General features: G+C 41.9%; 1 protein-coding gene across 1 annotated transcript in view; it reads right to left on the bottom strand.

Moving 5' to 3' along the window:
* The window catches only part of LOC124595279 (putative U5 small nuclear ribonucleoprotein 200 kDa helicase), a 115118-nt gene that overhangs the window by 86006 nt on the left and 9875 nt on the right, over positions 1-19237 (bottom strand). The window contains exons 3-5 of the mRNA XM_047133957.1: positions 17074-17245; positions 12537-12729; positions 10130-10281 (exon numbers count right to left, since the gene is read on the bottom strand). Coding sequence (XP_046989913.1) covers positions 10130-10281; positions 12537-12729; positions 17074-17245 — 517 coding nt within the window. The remainder of the gene's footprint in view (positions 1-10129; positions 10282-12536; positions 12730-17073; positions 17246-19237) is intronic.

Genomic DNA, 19237 nt, shown 5'->3' with positions numbered 1-19237 from the left:
GGACTGGAGTAGGTGGTGGTGGGAGGGTGCATGGGACAGGTTTTACACCGGGGGCAGTTACAAGGGTAGGAGCCAGAGGGTAGGGAAGGTGGTTTGGGGATTTCATAGGGATGAACTTAAGAGGTCTACTTGTCTACTTGTGTCTGTGTATGTGCAGATGGATATGTGTGTGTGTGTGTGTGTGTGTGTGTGTGTGTGTGTGTGTGTGCGAGTGTATACCTGTCCCTTTTTCCCCCTAAGGTAAGTCCCTCCGCTCCCGGGATTGGAATGACTCCTTACCCTCTCCCTTAAAACCCACATCCTTTCGTCTTTCCCTCTCCTTCCCTCTTTTCTGATGAAGCAACCGTTTGTTGCGAAACCAGGAGATTCACCTCAAAAAACTATTCAATCTCCTGGTTTCCCACCTCCGGAAAGGCAACTCACTCACCCTTCACAACCTTTCCAGCAAACCTCAACCACCTCTCATTGCACACAAACCCAGTCTCTCCCATCTACTCAATCTCCCACTTCCAGCTCCACTCCCTACAAAACCTCAAAATTCCAATCAACACAATCTGGTACCACAACACCCTAATTCAGTAGTTAACCTTTCCTCCAAACCTCTCTCCCAATCCGAAACCTCTGTCCTATCCAAAGGCCTCACCTTCAGCCCCACTCCCAGATTCAACCAAACAGCCCTCGTCAAAGATTTACTGTCCTACACTCGTACTCTCTGCTGGAAGTATCACTTTGCCACGAAGAAAAATGATCCTAATCCTACCCCTAATGATCCAACTCCCCAAGACACTATCCAAATTGAACCCTGCCTGGAACAGTTCCGTCCTCCGTCACAGTGGGACCCACCTCCTCTTCCTCAAAATCACCCTCTCCAAACCTTCCAGGAATTTCTGACTTCCAGCCTTGCCTCTCAATCCTTCTTAAAAAACCTTAATCCTACTCCCAACATCACCACTGCTGAAGCCCAGGCTATCCGTGATCTGAAGGCTGACCGGTCCATCGTCATTCTTCCGGCGGACAAGGGTTCCACGACCGTGGTACTTGATCATCGGGAGTATGTGGCTGAGGGACTGTGTCAGCTTTCAGACAACACCACATACAAAGTTTGCCAAGGTAATCCCATTCCTGATGTCCAGGCGTGGCTTCAAGGAATCCTCAGAACCTTAGGCCCCCTACAAAACCTTTCACCTGACTCCATCAACCTCCTGACCCCACCGACACCCCGCACCCCTACCTTCTACCTTCTTCCTAAAATTCACAAACCCAATCATCCCGGCCGCCCCATTGTAGCTGGTTACCAAGCCCCCACAGAACGTATCTCTGCCTACGTAGATCAACACCTTCAACCCATTACATGCAGTCTCCCATCCTTCATCAAAGACACCAACCACTTTCTCGAACGCCTGGAATCCTTACCCAATCCGTTACCCCCAGAAACCATCCTTGTAACCATTGATGCCACTTCCTTATACACAAATATCCCGCACGTCCAGGGCCTCGCTGCGATGGAGCACTTCCTTTCACGCCGATCACCTGCCACCCTACCTAAAACCCCTTTCCTCATTACCTTAGCCAGCTTCATCCTGACCCACAACTTCTTCACTTTTGAAGACCAGACATACCAACAATTAAAGGGAACAGCCATGGGTACCAGGATGGCCCCTTCGTACGCCAACCTATTCATGGGTCGCTTAGAGGAAGCCTTCTTGGTTACCCAGGCCTGCCAACCCAAAGTTTGGTACAGATTTATTGATGACATCTTCATGATCTGGACTCACAGTGAAGAAGAACTCCAGAGTTTCCTCTCCAACCTCAACTCCTTTGGTTCCATCAGATTCACCTGGTCCTACTCCAAATCCCACGCCACTTTCCTTCATGTTGACCTTCACCTGTCCGATGGCCAGCTTCACACGTCCGTCCACATCAAACCCACCAACAAGCAACAGTACCTCCATTAAGACAGCTGCCACACATTCCACATCAAACGGTCCCTTCCCTACAGCCTAGGTCTTCGTGGCAAACGAATCTGCTCCAGTCCAGAATCCCTGAAGCATTACACCAACAACCTGACAACAGCTTTCGCATCCCGCAACTACCCTCCCGACCTGGTACAGAAGCAAATAACCAGAGCCACTTCCTCATCCTCTCAAACCCAGAACCTCCCACAGAAGAACCACGAAAGTGACCCACTTGTGACAGGATACTTTCCGGGACTGGATCAGATTCTGAATGTGGCTCTCCAGCAGGGATATGACTTCCTCAAATCCTGCCCTGAAATGAGATCCATCCTTCATGAAATCCTCCCCACTCCACCAAGAGTGTCTTTCCACCGTCCACCTAACCTTCGTAACCTCTTAGTTCATCCCTACGAAATCCCCAAACCACCTACCGTACCCTCTGGCTCCTACCCTTGTAACCGCCCCCGGTGTAAAACCTGTCCCATGCACCCTCTCACCACCACCTACTCCAGTCCTGTAACCCGGAAGGTGTACACGATCAAAGGCAGAGCCACGTGTGAAAGCACCTACGTGATCTACCAACTGACCTGCCTACACTGTGATGCATTCTATGTGGGAATGACCAGCAACAGACTGTCCATTCGCATGAATGGACACAGGCAGACAGTGTTTGTTGGTAATGAGGATCACCCTGTGGCTAAACATGCCTTGGTGCACGGCCAGCACATCTTGGCGCAGTGTTACACCGTCCGGGTTATCTGGATACTTCCCACTAACACCAACCTATCCGAACTCCGGAGATGGGAACTTGCTCTTCAATATATCCTCTCTTCCCGTTATCCACCAGGCCTCAATCTCCGCTAATTTCAAGTTGCTGCCACTCGTACCTCACCTGTCATTCAACAACATCTTTGCCTCTGCACTTCTGCCTCGACTGACATCTCTGCCCAAACTCTTTGTCTTTAAATATGCCTGCTTGTGTCTGTATATGTGTGGATGGATATGTGCGTGTGTGCGAGTGTATACCTGTCCTTTTTTCCCCCTAAGGTAAGTCTTTCCGCTCCCGGGATTGGAATGACTCCTTACCCTCTCCCTTAAAACCCACTTCCTTTCGTCTTCCCCTCTCCTTCCCTCTTTCCTGATGAGGCAACAGTTTGTTGCGGTTGCGAAAGCTTGAATTTTGTGTGTATGTTTGTGTTTGTTTGTGTGTCTATCGACCTGCCAGCGCTTTTGTTCGGTAAGTCACCTCATCTTTGCTTTATATAAAACAAAGATGAGGTGACTTACCGAACAAAAGCGCTGGCAGGTCGATATATATATAATGGAAGGAAACATTCCACATGGGAATGTGTCTGTATGTGTGGATGGATATGTGTGTGTGTGCGAGTGTATACCTGTCCTTTTTTCCCCCTAAGGCAAGTCTTTCCGCTCCCGGGATTGGAATGACTCCTTACCCTCTCCCTTAAAACCCACTTCCTTTCGTCTTCCCCTCTCCTTCCCTCTTTCCTGATGAGGCAACAGTTTGTTGCGAAAGCTTGAATTTTGTGTGTGTGTTTGTGTTTGTTTGTGTGTCTATCGACCTGCCAGCGCTTTTGTTCGGTAAGTCACCTCATCTTTGTTTATATATATATATATATATATATATATATATATATATATATATATATATATATATATATATATATATATATATATAATAGAGGGAAACATTCCACTTCCAGCTCCACTCCCTCCAAAACCTCAAAATTCCAATCAACGCAATCTGGAACCACAACACCCCAATTCAGTAGTTAACCTTTCCTCCAAACCTCTCTCCCAATCCGAAACCTCTGTCCTATCCAAAGGCCTCACCTTCAGCCCCACTCCCAGATTTAACCAAACAGCCCTCGTCAAAGATTTACTGTCCTACACCCGTACTCTCTGCTGGAAATATCACTTTGCCACGAAGAAAAATGATCCTAATCCTACTCCTAAGGATCCAACTCCCCAAGACACTATCCAAATTGAACCATGCCTGGAACAGTTCCGTCCTCCGTCACAGCGGGACCCACCTCCTCTTCCTCAAAATCACCCTCTCCTAACCTTCCAGGAATTTCTGACTTCCAGCCTTGCCTCTCAATCCTTTTTAAAAAACCTTAATCCTACTCCCAACATCACCACTGCTGAAGCCCAGGCTATCCGTGATCTGAAGGCTGACCGATCCATCGTCATTCTTCCGGCGGACAAGGGTTCCACAACTGTGGTACTTGATCGTCGGGAGTATGTGGCTGAGGGACTGCGTCAGCTTTCAGACAACACTACTTACAAAGTTTGCCAAGGCAATCCCATTCCTGATGTCCAGGCGGAGCTTCAAGGAATCCTCAGAACCTTAGGCCCCCTACAAAACCTTTCACCCGACTCCATCAACCTCCTGACCCCACCAACACCCCGCACCCCTACCTTCTACCTTCTTCCCAAAATTCACAAACCCAATCATCCCGGCCGTCCCATTGTAGCTGGTTACCAAGCCCCCACCGAACGCATCTCTGCCTACGTAGATCAACACCTTCAACCCATTACATGCAGTCTCCCATCCTTCATCAAAGACACCAACCACTTTCTCAAACGCCTGGAATCCCTACCCAGTCTGTTACCCCCGGAAACCATCCTTGTAACCATTGATGCCACTTCCTTATACACAAATATTCCGCATGTCCAGGGCCTCGCTGCGATGGAGCACTTCCTTTCACGCCGATCACCTGCCGCCCTACCTAAAACCTCTTTCCTCATTACCTTAGCCAGCTCATCCTGACCCACAACTTCTTCACTTTTGAAGGCCAGACATACCAACAATTAAAGGGAACAGCCATGGGTACCAGGATGGCCCCCTCGTATGCCAACCTATTCATGGGTCGCTTAGAGGAAGCCTTCCTGGTTACCCAGGCCTGCCAACCCGAAGTTTGGTACAGATTTATTGATGACATTTTCGTGATCTGGACTCACAGTGAAGAAGAACTCCAGAATTTCCTCTCCAACCTCAACTCCTTTGGTTCCATCAGATTCACCTGGTCCTACTCCAAATCCCATGCCACTTTCCTTGACGTTGACCTCCACCTGTCCAATGGCCAGCTTCACACGTCCGTCCACATTAAACCCACCAACAAGCAACAGTACCTCCATTATGACAGCTGCCACACATTCCACATCAAACGGTCCCTTCCCTACAGCCTAGGTCTTCGTGGCAAACGAATCTGCTCCAGTCCAGAATCCTTGAACCATTACACCAACAACCTGAAAACAGCTTTTGCATCCCGTAACTACCCTCCCGACCTGGTACAGAAGCAAATAACCAGAGCCACATCCTCATCTCCTCAAACCCGGAACCTTCCACAGAAGAACCCCAAAAGTGCCCCACTTGTGACAGGATACTTTCCGGGACTGGATCAGATTCTGAATGTGGCTCTCCAGCAGGGATACGACTTCCTCAAATCCTGCCCTGAAATGAGATCTATCCTTCATGAAATCCTCCCCACTCCACCAAGAGTGTCTTTCCGCCGTCCACCTAACCTTCGCAACCTCTTAGTTCATCCCTATGAAATCCCCAAACCACCTTCCCTACCCTCTGACTCCTACCCCTGTAACCGCCCCCGGTGTAAAACCTGTCCCATGCACCCTCCCACCACCACCTATTCCAGTCCTGTAACCCGGAAGGTGTACACGATCAAAGGCAGAGCCACATGTGAAAGCACCCACGTGATTTACCAACTGACCTGCCTACACTGTGAAGCGTTCTATGTGGGAATGACCAGCAACAAACTGTCCATTCGCATGAATGGACACAGGCAGACAGTGTTTGTTGGTAATGAGGATCACCCTGTGGCTAAACATGCCTTGGTGCACGGCCAGCACATCTTGGCACAGTGTTACACCGTCCGGGTTATCTGGATACTTCCCACTAACACCAACCTGTCAGAACTCCGGAGATGGGAACTTGCCCTTCAGCATATCCTTTCTTCTCGCTATCCGCCAGGCCTCAATCTCCGCTAATTTCTAATTTCAATTTGCCGCCGCTCATACCTCACCTGTCTTTCAACTTCATCTTTGCCTCTGTACATCCGCCCCGACTGACATCTCTGCCCAAAAAATGCCCAAACTCTTTGCCTTTGTCTTTGCCTTTACAAATGTCTGCTTGTGTCTGTGTATGTGTGGATGGATATGTGTGTGTGTGCGAGTGTATACCTGTCCTTTTTTCCCCCTAAGGTAAGTCTTTCCGCTCCCGTGATTGGAATGACTCCTTACCCTCTCCCTTAAAACCCATATCCTTTTGTCTTTCCTTCTCCTTCCCTCTTTCCTGACGAGGCAACCATTGGTTGCGAAAGCTAGAATTTTGTGTGTATGTTTGTGTTTGTTTGTGTGTCTATCGACCTGCCAGCGCTTTTGTTTGGTAAGTTTCATCATCTTTCTTTTTATAGATATATATATATATATATATATATATATATATATATATATATATATATATATATCCCTTACTGTCATTTCTTGTTAACAAGATTAGCTTATTCCCAAGAATAAGCAGCTTTCACTCAGTTAATACTCGGCAGAAATCAAACCTGCATTTGAATTGGACTTCCTTAACTCTTGTACAGAAAGGTGTGCAGTATACTGCTGCATCCAGTTTTAATAAGCTACCACTCGAATTCAAAAATCTTGGCAATAATCCAAGCACTTTCAAATTGAAAATGAAGAGTTTCTTCATGGGTCACTACTCCTATTCTGTCGAGGATTTCCTTGAAAATTAAGCTGATTCTTCTTGTATTGTTGATTGCATTCACTTTAACTTATGGATTGACTTTTTTCGGTTCATAAGGATTTTATTTTTATCTGTTATTACTTTTATGTTATAATTTCATGTACTGACACAGTCTATGACCTTGGAGATTTGCTCCTCAATTTGGTCCTGTGGTACTTGACGTGTAAATAAATAAATAAATAAAAGATAGACAATGATGGAAGCCACTGATTTACAAACATACTCAGGAAACTGCAAGTGGGCAATGAAGAAGAAGTTAGTGTGGGTTTACACTCATGGTAAAGTCCACTCAGAGTATTTTATCCTGACAATGTTTACATACAACATAAAAGGAATGAACATCAATGTTGCAGATGTATGAGGTGGATCTTTGCAGCGTTAGGTGGCCAGAGCTGCATATCTGATAAGTCAGTGTGCGGAGTAGCATTCAGCTGGGAGGATGGGTTGTGTGTCCACAGTGATTTCCGTAATACTCTGTGTTTGGTGTGTGGCGATTTTACAATGAATCCACGAACAGAACAGCGCGTGTGTATCAAATTCTGTGCGAATCTCGGGAAAAGTGCTACGGAGACCCTTGCAATGATTCATCAAGTGTTTGGGGGCAGAGCATGAGCAGTAAGCATGTGTTTGAGTGGCATGCTCAGTTCAGGGCCAGCCGTACAGACATTGAAGATGATGCTCACACTGGAAGGTCCGTTAGCCGCACAATGCCAGACCTTGTTGCCAAACTTCAACAACTGGTTCGTGAGGATCGACGTCGAACCGTTCAAGACCTTGTGGATGAAGTGGGTATTGTTTATGGGACTTGTCAACAAATGCAGACTGATGAATCGGGCATACATCGTGTCGCAATCGGGCATGCATCGTGTTGCTGCAAAATTTGTGCCAAGGACCTTGACTGCCAATCAGAAGGCACAGGGTGTTGAAGTGTGCACAGACCTTCATCAGGCCACATCTGACGATCCAACCTTCTTGTCACGGGTTATCACCAGTGACAAGAGCTGGATTTATGGTTATGACCCAGAGACAAAGCAACAATCGTCCCAGTGGAAGAGCCCGGGCTCTCCAAGATAAAAAAGCGAGGCAGGTGAAGAGCAAAGTGAAGAGCATAATCATCATTTTCTTTGGTACTAAGGAAATTGTGCACAAAGAATTCATCCCACCCAACCAAACAGTGAATTCCGCATACTACTGTGATGTTTTGCGATGGCTCCATGAAAACATGCAGCGTTGATGGTGCGAACTTTGGTGTCACGGGAACTGGCTGCTGCATCACAAGACCGCACCCTGTCACATGTCCTTGCTCACCAGGACCTTTTGCTACAAAACAACATGGCAGTTGTACCTCACCCACTGTACTTGCTAGATTTGGCACCTTGCGACTTTGCTCTATTCTCAAAACTGAAACTCAAGTTGAAAGACTGTTGGTTCAACACACTAGAGAGAATTCAAGAAGCATCGCTTGCGATGAAAAACACCCTCAAAGAACAGGACTTCCAGAAAACGTTTGACCAATGGCAGAAGTGCTGGGACCGGTGTGTACATGCGTATAGGAACTACTTCAAGGGTGATGGTGACCATTAGTCCAAAGGTAAGGTTTTCAACAGATGGCAGCACCAGTCCCAAAAATTTTGGATAGCACCTCGTAGAGCACAGTGTACAGCTTTTCCATCTTCTGCAAAAATGCTACTGACTCTCAATCAAGCCATGTCAATGTCTAGCAGTTCCTCATCTGAGGTGAAATATCATCCACCCACTTTTTCAATTTTGGGGAAAGGTGGAAGGCTGTTGAAAAAGGATGGGTAATCGAAAAGGTGCTATTACAATAACTGAGGAAGTTGTAGAACTGACGTAGCAGCATGAAACTGTGACAATTATAAATTAGCTTTCCCTGCTGATGGTAGCTATTTTGCAGACAGAGAGGAAAGCTAATCACTATTACAACTAATGTCTCAATCCCCAGGGTGATTATGTTAAAAAATATTCAATGTATGTAGCATAATATGATAAAAGCCCTTTCTAGTGTTCAAAACACACACCCATGTACGTACACACGGGAGGGGGAACAGGAATACGAATGTACGGAATATGTGCATGGTTACAATTTGTGCACAGAGATATAGTCATGCTGCATGTGTGTTTGGGGGAGGGGAGGGAGTGGTAATTTGTTGAAAGAACAGTACGGATTAGAATACACTGACCTAAAACATAACATGACCATCTGTTGTGGCTGAAGTAAAAAGAGGGAGTGTGTGGCATGAAACATCTGTCTGTGAACTAAATACTGGATGGTTGATCTGAAAAGAACTTCATACAGCCCAGTATTTTCCATTATCATATTCAAGTAGGCAGTACGGATTAGAATACACTGACCTAAAACATAACATGACCATCTGTCGTGGCTGAAGTAAAAAGAGGGAGTGTGTGGCACGAAACATCTGTCTGTGAACTAGATACTGGATGGTTGATCTGAAAAGAACTTCATACAGCCCAGTATTTTCCATTATCACATTCACTACTATACAGATAACTTGTTATTCTAAAATTCTGAATGTGTCTGTTGTTCTTACTTGTACTGTCACAGAGGGAAGAGAACTCTTAGCTGTATGTTGTTGCACTTGCTGTCCTGTGCTATCTATTATTGCAACATTATCAGAAAAATTCATTCCCTACACAACATCCTGATAGATCCTGCATTTACAGTTATTATTTTTCTTGAATGAAATTTTCACTCTGTAGCGGAGTGTGCGCTGATATGAAACTTCCTGGCAGATTAAAACTGTGTGCCGGACCGAGACTCGAACTCGGGACCTTTGCTTTTCACGGGCACATGCTCTACTAACTGAGCTACCCAAGCACGACTCACGCCCCACCCCCACAGCTTTACTTATGCCAGTACCTTGTCTCCTACCTCCCAAACTTTACAGAAGCTCTACTGCGAACCTTGCAGAACTAGCACTCCTGAAAGGAGAGCTTGTGTAAAGTTTGGGAGGTAGGAGACGAGGTACTGGCAGAAGTAAAGCTGTGAGGGCGGGGCGTGAGTCGTGCTTGAGTAGCTCAGTTGGTAGAGCACTTGCCCGTGAAAGGCAAAGGTCCTGAGTTCGAGTCTCGGCCCAGCACACAGTTTTAATCTGCCAGGAAGTTTCATTATTTTTCTTGTCGTAATATAATATTTTGAGCAAACGATTCTTTTCTCACAGATGATTAAACAGGCAGTTGAAAATATTTTGGTAAGTATATTATGTAAAACATTAAAACATTGTAGACATTCTACAAAAGATACAAAAAATAATAAACAAAGCAAATATTTTCCAAATACATCCCCTAAAGTGGCACATGTTCAGTGCAGCAACTATTAGCTTAAACATATTACCACACTCACATTTTCGGCATGAATTGCACGGTCCAGCTTTGCTTCTTCTCCTTCATCATCATCCTCTTCTTCACGGATTTCACCATACATATCTTCATCATCTTCCTCCTCAGATTCTTCAAACTGCACATTTATGCCATATGTTTCATCAATATTTTCCTCTGAAAATTTCAAATTGCATTTTGTAACAGCATAGTTGATCTACCAAAGCAAGTTTGTAATTAATGAAATTTAGTGGCAACAAAAAGAAAAAAATGAATAACTAGAATAAAAAATAAAAATCAGAACAGAGACAATTTATTAACTAAATCAGCTTATTGTATGCAGCTCATTGAATATCAGACTAATAAAAATTTTCTGGATCAGATATATTTTGATCTCTGTGTTTAACAACTGTTTACTACAAAATGTTTCCTTCCACCATATGTAGTACTGAATAAAGATAAAGAAAATAAATTGTCAGGGTCATTGCCTGCAACATTGAAAATACACTTACAATGCAACTAGCAGTTATTTGCGAAGGAGTTTCCAACAATAAAACATGCTCAGAATGAAGCGACATGTTTACATAACCAATATCCAGGTGTCCCTTATTTATAAAAGATTGATAAAATAGAGAAGAAAATGGAATTCTGTTAATCAGCCTGACACAAATAGAAATGTTGGATCTCCGATTGCTTATAACATGGTGTTCATTTGCCCACAAATGAGAAATGGAGGTGGAGGAAGCAGAATTTTATTAGGGGTATACATAAAAGTAAACCAAGAAGACTGAGACTAAGATCACAGTGTCAGAATACGATAAAAGCGAATCAAGAATGAAGTGTAAGAAACAGACAAAATATGAAAATAAGATGTCCTAATTTAAAACACACGCAGTAGTGGGGCCACAAAAGACAAGAGTTTATTAATCCACATTCAAGTGCACACAAGTATAGAAACAGTACAAAGCAATAGAATATATCCAAAGATGAGCACCTGCTGCACTGGCCTTATATAGGGAACAGCTCCGACAGATGGCATGGCAGGTGCCATGCCACATGCACTAGTCATGGTTGGCCACTGGCAAGCTGGCTCACACACATGCCGACGATGGATTGTTTGATTCTAGCGCACCAATGAGCATGACCACAGTGCTTACCCCATCATGATATACAGGGTTACAGCATATGAGAAATTAGAAATAGTGGAGGTCAATCACAGACAAAATGAGCAGAGATTGGAAATAGCAGTATAACCGATACACAAAGAAGCAAAGAAGGTAAGCATATTAGCCTGATTTATTCTGCTGTTCCCACCCACTATCCTTGAATAGGAAGGGCAACTTGTAGGGTTTTTATATCTTATTTGCCAACGGCATGCTATTATTGGTTTCCTATCGACTGTCCCGTTATGCCTCACATGACTGCAAGGGCCGAATGACTTTCCACAACCAACCCTTACAAAGTTCACTCACTTACGAGCCTTTCAATCTTTTTTCCCTCACAAAATAATCCAAAAGGTTCTCTGAAAACACTACAGCACACAGTACAGAAAGATCCTTAGAATATGATTAACAAAGTGGGTGTGAACATTGAGCACCACGGAAACAGTAATCTTCCAGTATTGAAGAAACTTGATCAAAGAAAATATATAGGATTAAAATGTGTGGTTGCCCAGGTTCCTAAGGTTAATAGAAGGTTATTTCCAGGAGTCAAGCAATGATATGGTCTCAAAGATAAGTTGTACACAGGTGAGATTATGTGTAGGAGAAAGATCATATATGCTTATCAAATCTAGTGAGAACTCTAAACAGGACAGGAAATGCATAGAGCGTTAAAGCATGGCAACCATTAAGTGACATAACACACACCCAAGTAATAAAGGGAAAAACATGCAATGTACAGCAGTAAACAGACAACTATACACTGCCTAGAAAATAATAGTAGCACACCAAAATTCAATATGAATGTGCATAAACGGATTCTGCATGTTAAGCAACTGATATTCTTAAATATAACTGAGTGAAGGCATCTAATGACTTCTTGAGAATCATGCAGTAAATTATTTTATGGGAATATGTTAAATACCCTTAATCAGAACATAGTGAAATCTGTCTAGAACAGGATTTGGCATTCATATTCTTTATCATCCAGCAAATTCGGACATTAGATGCAGATGAAGGAAAACTGTTTACATATCATATTATTTTAGTACGGGTACATTATCTCTTTTATAGCTGGAATGTTTTAGTAATTGTGTATTCCACAATATTTACAATTTGAGAGCAGTGTTATGCCATTATAGGTACAATAATACAAATTTCTCTTCCAAATCAATAGTATGTGCATAAATCACTCTAATATCCAAGGTGAGAAACACTTGAGGCTTTCTATCCCTAAACACAAGAGCTTACAATAAAATATCCTACACATACCGGAGGTCTGTGTTTTTTCTTCTGTTCCAAAGTCTGTGATCTTTTTACCAAGGTTGACCAAGAGGGCAAATCTTTCATCAGTCAGACTACCGAGTAATGACTCTGTTTCTTTCTTCTTTTCCCTCTCTTTTAATCGATCATTCTTAAGAACTGCCAAAACTTCATCAGCTGCTCCACACAGGATGTCTCGCGGCTGTTAACAGGATAACACAGAAATAAATAAAACAAGTAAAGCACAACACATGATCTCTGGTACAACTTTTGGTTAGATTTGGTAGCTACACGCTATGTAGAACAATATTTCATCTATCTACACAGTAATGAGTTTGATGTTTTCATCCACATCCATTTTGCTGCACTGACTTACCAGCTGGCTGATTTTGTTTTATCATTATTTTTTATTTTTATTTACTTATTTTGTAAAAGTAGCCCAATTTTCCTCTGGTAATCAAATATTGAAATATGTCTATAATTATTAGGTTAAAGTGCCCTAATGCCTTTTTTGTGTTTTGTAAATTCAATTTATTTCTGTTAAGGCAGAACTCAAAATCTGAACTCCGAAGCCCTCACTGAGAGCAGTGATATAATATCTCTCTCACACACTACTGCCTCCAAAGAGATAATCTAATTCAAGTACAGTCAGTTCTAATCTACACTCTGCAGGCCACCTTATTGTGTGTGGTGGTGTGTATTTTTGTATACCACTGTCACTCCCACCCCTTTCCTGTTCTAGTCACGAATTGTGCATAGGAAGAATGACTGTTGGTCGGCGTCTGTGCGATTTCATGACATATGCATAGGACAAAGCAACACACTGGTTTATAAATGTATATGCTTTCATAATTTCTACATACGCCGCATCATGATGTACAACATATCTTTCAGTGTTTGCCACTGGAGTTGGTGAGCACCTGTGTGATACTTTTCATCTTTACTGAACAAACCTGAGATGAAACATGCTGCTCTTCTCTGGTTCTTCACTATATTATCCGTCAATCCTACACAGTACAAGTCCCACACTGATGAGCAATATCCAATAATTACTGGTTGAAAGAGGGCTTTCTTTGCTGCATCCTTCGTGGATGGACTACGCTTCCCAAGGATTCTTTCAATGAATCTCAGTCTGACATCTGCCTATCCTTCAAACAGGTGTAGTTGTCCCACTTTAAATTGCTGCACAGGCATACCAACATCATAAGCCACGAACAGCCTCATAGAGCTTCTAGTGTTATCTACTAGGTCATATACATTTATTGTGAACAGTAATGTTCATATAACACTTTCTTCGGATATGCCCAGAGCAACTGTCACAACTGAAGATTTATCTCTTTTAACAATGACGTGCTGTGTTCTACTTGAAATGGACTCTTAAGACATAACCCTCATGAGTTGGTTTCTTATTAACTGTTCAAGTTAATTTTTGGATAAAGCATTAAGAACAATTCCACTCAGTTCTCTGACTCTATTACCCAACACAATCACTTGAAGCTTTCAGTCTATAGCTGCAAAGTTGAAATTCCCCTGCAATACTATAACATGGCCAGGAAATTTGCAACCTTATTCAACTTCTACTTGAAATGTTTCACCATTACTGCTCTTGGGACACAGGGTCTACAAAATTATTAATTGACTTTATGACTATAAAAAGGCCTTCATCACCATCATCCAGGGTAATATTGCAATACACATTCCAATTGAAATTCAGAACTTCACTGCCATTAATACACATTTACAGTTAGTTTTCTGCCTCTATTACTATGTGGGCATTATTACAGTTTCGAAATGAGACCAGTTATGAGACCTTTCCAGGGTGCTCCCACTGTTAACTAATTCTATATTCACATTTTTTCTATGATTTACCATGACAATTACTTCACTCTGTAATTATTTGGGCTGTTATTCCTTTCTCTTTCTCCCTCCCTCTCTCTCTCTCTCTCTCTCAAGAATTATAACATTTACCAAGCTCACATAGGATTTTCTCTATCCTGAACAATTAAATGTCCATGCCACACATACTCTGTTACCCCAGCAGGACCTTCCTTGTGCACAGTGTACCCCTGACCTATCAAGAGTGGTCCTAAAACTCTTCACCCTACAATCTGCATCCAAATCAATACAGAATCATCTGAGTGATTTAAGCCTTCCACTCAAATCCAAACCATACGACAGTGATGGAACAATACTGTACATCAATAGCTCAGCTTCCAGATTACACGCACAGCAAACAGTCATTACCAATGCAGCCAGTCACTGTGACAACCAAGGGATGGCTTCTGAATCCAGGAGGTAGGTGTCACTGGTGCCATGAGTCACAATCTGGAGCAGGATGCACCCAGTCCTCTCCATAGGCTCCACCAAAGCCTCACCTGCATTTGTGAGAAAACATCCCAACAAATACACAGAGTGGACACTAGCTTTCGTTTCCAACCTGCCTGCTGTTTAGCTAAGGGGTTCCATCGTTCACTCAATGTTGGAGTTAACAGGAACCCTCTGTACTTGCACGGACCTTTTAGATAGATTGGTCAGTCCCAACAGGTGTGGTATTTCATGGTGGCTCAGATGTACTTTCAATAATGGGAAGACCTCAAACCTGTTTTTAAGGCATAAAGGGGACAACCTTGTGGTCAGTGTACCTTTTATTCATAGATTTGCAACTGTCTCCACTGTTCGCTACTCACTACACACTAGGGACTTAAGGCAACTTTTGTCTCAGGTGCCTCAATGCCACCACAGCCCAGGATGACAGCCCGAATTCTGTTTAGCAGACCAATATAGCTTCCAACTGTTCCCAGACAGTGGACAATTCCCCCCTACATCCATGCACAACTGGCACAGTCACTACCCATCATGAAATTAAGTTTGTCCATACAACAAGATATATAACATCAACCCAGTAGTCACTAGTTGCAATCTGCATACTGCTGCTATCGTGCTCCTATTATCACAACATAAAAAACAGGTTACACAAGTTATTGTTCAAAAGATATACAAACTCTTAAGAAAAACTCTACCCAACACAGATAATATTAATGTCTCCATGGAAGCACATGCAAAAAACACTAAATTAATCCCTGTGTGGAAAGAGAACAGCTGCTCCTGCTAGTGACAGCTCTTATCTTGATGGCTGGAGCTATAACGACTACTCAGGTGCTACACTAGCAACAATCACAAAATATAAAGTGAATCAGGCAACAGCAATAATGGTGGTATGAAGCTACACTGAAAAAAGTTCACACAAACACTAACAATAAAATAAATGCAACCACTTAGAAAAAGTTAATACACTCTACAAAAAACATAACATTCATTTCTTCACAGACACACATGCGAAAATCACTAATCGATCATAGTTTAAGCTGGTCGCAGCTCTCACCTGGATGGCTCGAACCATCTTACGAGTCATTCAAGATAACACACTATAAACGGTAAATGGCATCATTTGATTTAAAAATTTTCATGCTTCTCTTATTGAATAATTGGTAGCCACACACACAAAACCGATTGTGGACTTCAGACATGTATGATACAGAGAAACAAGAACAAGTCTAACACTTCAGATAAAAGGTATGAAACTAAACGTCCAATGCATCTGAAATTGAAAGTACAACCATCTTTAACCTATGGCAATGAGATATGGATTTTAAAGGTATATTTCATTCAGAAACTGGTGGTTACTCAGAGAGCAATAGAGAGATTTATGTTGAGAATTGCAAGGGTAAGGCAAGATAACAAACAAGTGCATCAGGAAATAGACTGTAGTGGAAATGAATAATTATCAATATACTGAAAAAGAAATGGAACAGAGGCGCGTGGGACATATGTCAATCACAAAGTTACTGTAACTGAAGTAAAGATGACATTATGAGGAGCCACAAATATGTGTATTGCTAAAGACTGTAGTCTAATGCTTAGGAAGGAGTTTAGACAATGTCAACTTCAGTGTCAAATACTGAAATTTATTCCTGAAATTCAACTTAACTGTAATAGGTATGCTGAATTTCTCAAATAAATTTCAATATTTGAAACTGTAGTTTGTCACAATTGTAAATATATATAAAGCGAAGATGGGCCAGCGACAAAAATCATGATAGTCTGTGACTTCTCTCTGTCTTGATTCTAAAACCTGCATGAGAATCTTGTTAATGTGCAAATGTGGGTAAATGAATTAATAATCTGTGAGGAGAAATAGAAAGGTGTGTAGCATGTGGAAGTTTGGGTCAGTCTGTGTAACAAGCTTGGATAGCCTAAGTGGTCAGCCGAACACTCGCAATAAGCGGGAAATTTGGGTTTGAGTCCTGGTTAAACACAAATTTTCATATGTCACTTAAGGTAGTACATCCACTTATCACAATCAAGTTGAATTTCGCGAAGAACTTTAATCTTAAATTGCTGATGATGACATATTTGTAATATGTCTCACAGACACACCTTGCCTTCAAAGGGTGGAGACACACTGAAAATAAACTTTTCTCCTCACAGCCTGTTATCAGGACACACACACACGGCCAAAAGATTGCAGAATATACAAGTACCATACCTGATCTCCCAAAGCTTCTTGGATGAAACTCAATAAAACCTCATACGTTTGTCGGGTTTCTTGTGTCTTTGGTCTGTACAGTATTCCCACCATTTCATCCACACCCTCTGACAACAGCGTTGCTCCTTTCATTCGTGTAAAGTCATACTGAGCTTCATCTCGTTTCTGCCTCCTGTAAATAGTTAGATGCACAATTTATGTCAGTCCTGGGCCACATACCAACTTACACAATTTTTGCAAAAGCATATGAGTAACGCTACCATCCAAGCTCACATGAAGTAGATTTTGGGGAAAAAAAAGAAAAGAAAAACAGGCAGCATGAAGGAACACCATTCAAAGCAACTCACAACACACCTTCAACTTATCACTTTAAACAAATTCATACAGCACAGAAACATCATAAAGTTACAAAGACAATGTGATAACTGATATCCTCTTCCCTATCAGTCTTTCTCCATTAGTTCAATACCGATAGCCAACAGGTTTATTTGGAATAGGAACATCCCACATCAAATTCCCCCAATAATTCTAGGATTCATAGTTCAACATCTCTGATTTTCACAAGACTTTTCATATTTTCTAAGATTTATAACGCAAGAATTTCTGTAATTTATTTTTTAAGTCTAACTTTTATACTGAATTTTCAGAGTAGTGGTGCTCTCATCAGTTGGCTCTGTGACAATGTCCATGCAAAGTGGTACTTATCTACAGAAATACTCACAACTCCAGCCTTTAAGAAGCTTTTGATTTGGTACCCCCCCCCCCCCCCCCCCCCCGGCAGAATTAAGAGAAGCATATAGTTAGGAGAAATGAAATTATTCAAGTGCTAAGTTGTAAAGAAAATTACGTAAAATATTAATGCATGTCACTTTCCAATTTCTATAAAAATCAAAAAGGCATTGAGAAATGCTCATATTATATTTCTCTAACCTGTTGGGGGACCTCATTTTGACCTTAAATAATTCCAAAGTTTTTACGCTTTCTAATAAAATAAAACTGTTAATGGGTTTTCTATGAATGGACATACAAATAAATCGAAAATCAAAATATTTTTTTCTGTGATGAAGAAGGGGCCTTTCCAAGCAAGTTTATTGACACTTGACACCCACTGTGTGAGGTGCAGGGGCATAATATTAACCTATGTAAATATCAATTATTATAGGCATGCATATTAGCTTCCAGAAAAAAAATTCCACCTTATTAATTCAGTAATTTCTGACATACTATAATATAGCGGACATATCAGTGCAGTAAACCACCTGCTCACAGTATCAGAAAGTGTTCTGTATGCCTGCAATAGCTACCTTGGACCTGCACAGACATAAAAAGAATGCAACAATCACTGACATACAATGTTCAATGTCACTGACATGCAACAGTCAGCCCATTTAGCCTAAGTTGTTCTTTATCTTTCTGTGAGACAGGTCATATGAATTTGTATTTGTTTACAGTCCAGACATATATCATTCTACTTGTAATGGAGTGCATTTTTAAATGAAGTAATGCTTATGTAATTACAATGGCAAGTAAGAATTCATGCAATGTTGGAAAATTACTTAAAACACCATGTCATTTGACAATCTACATCTTGATAAAAACTTTTCAAAAATTTTCAGAGTTGAGTGACGACCATCAAGTTATGATACCACTACAGTTCAATATAAACTTTCTAGAAAGTCAAGAAAGAACTACTATATGTTAACATCACAGCACTATTACTTAGAAGTTTTTAAAAGTCATCAAAGAACTGGTTGTGATCCTTTCAAAATATACAGACAATTACAAAATCCTAGGTCAGTAAGCTTGGCTTTATCTAAAAAATTAAGTGCTTGGAGAATATATGTATCCAGACAAAAAAACTGTGTACAATACATTGTAAGATTTGTGAACAAAAAGGTGAAATCAGTGATGGAAATGAAAGTGGTGCACATGACCCAGAGGTGACATTTCATGAGGAAGTGCCTCAAAATGAAAGTATACAGGATACTCAAAATCAAATGGTTCAAATGGCTCTGAGCACTATGGGACTTAACATCTCAGGTCATCAGTCCCCTAGAACTTAGAACTACTTAAACCTAACTAACCTAAGGACATCACACACATCCATGCCCTAGGCAGGATTCGAACCTGCGACCACAGCGGTTCCAGACTGAAGAGCATAGAA

The sequence above is a fragment of the Schistocerca americana genome, chromosome 2, assembly GCF_021461395.2.
Source record: "Schistocerca americana isolate TAMUIC-IGC-003095 chromosome 2, iqSchAmer2.1, whole genome shotgun sequence".
Classification (NCBI taxonomy): domain Eukaryota; kingdom Metazoa; phylum Arthropoda; class Insecta; order Orthoptera; family Acrididae; genus Schistocerca; species Schistocerca americana.
Note: the sequence above shows the minus strand (reverse complement) of the source record. Positions and strands in the feature narration are given on the sequence as shown.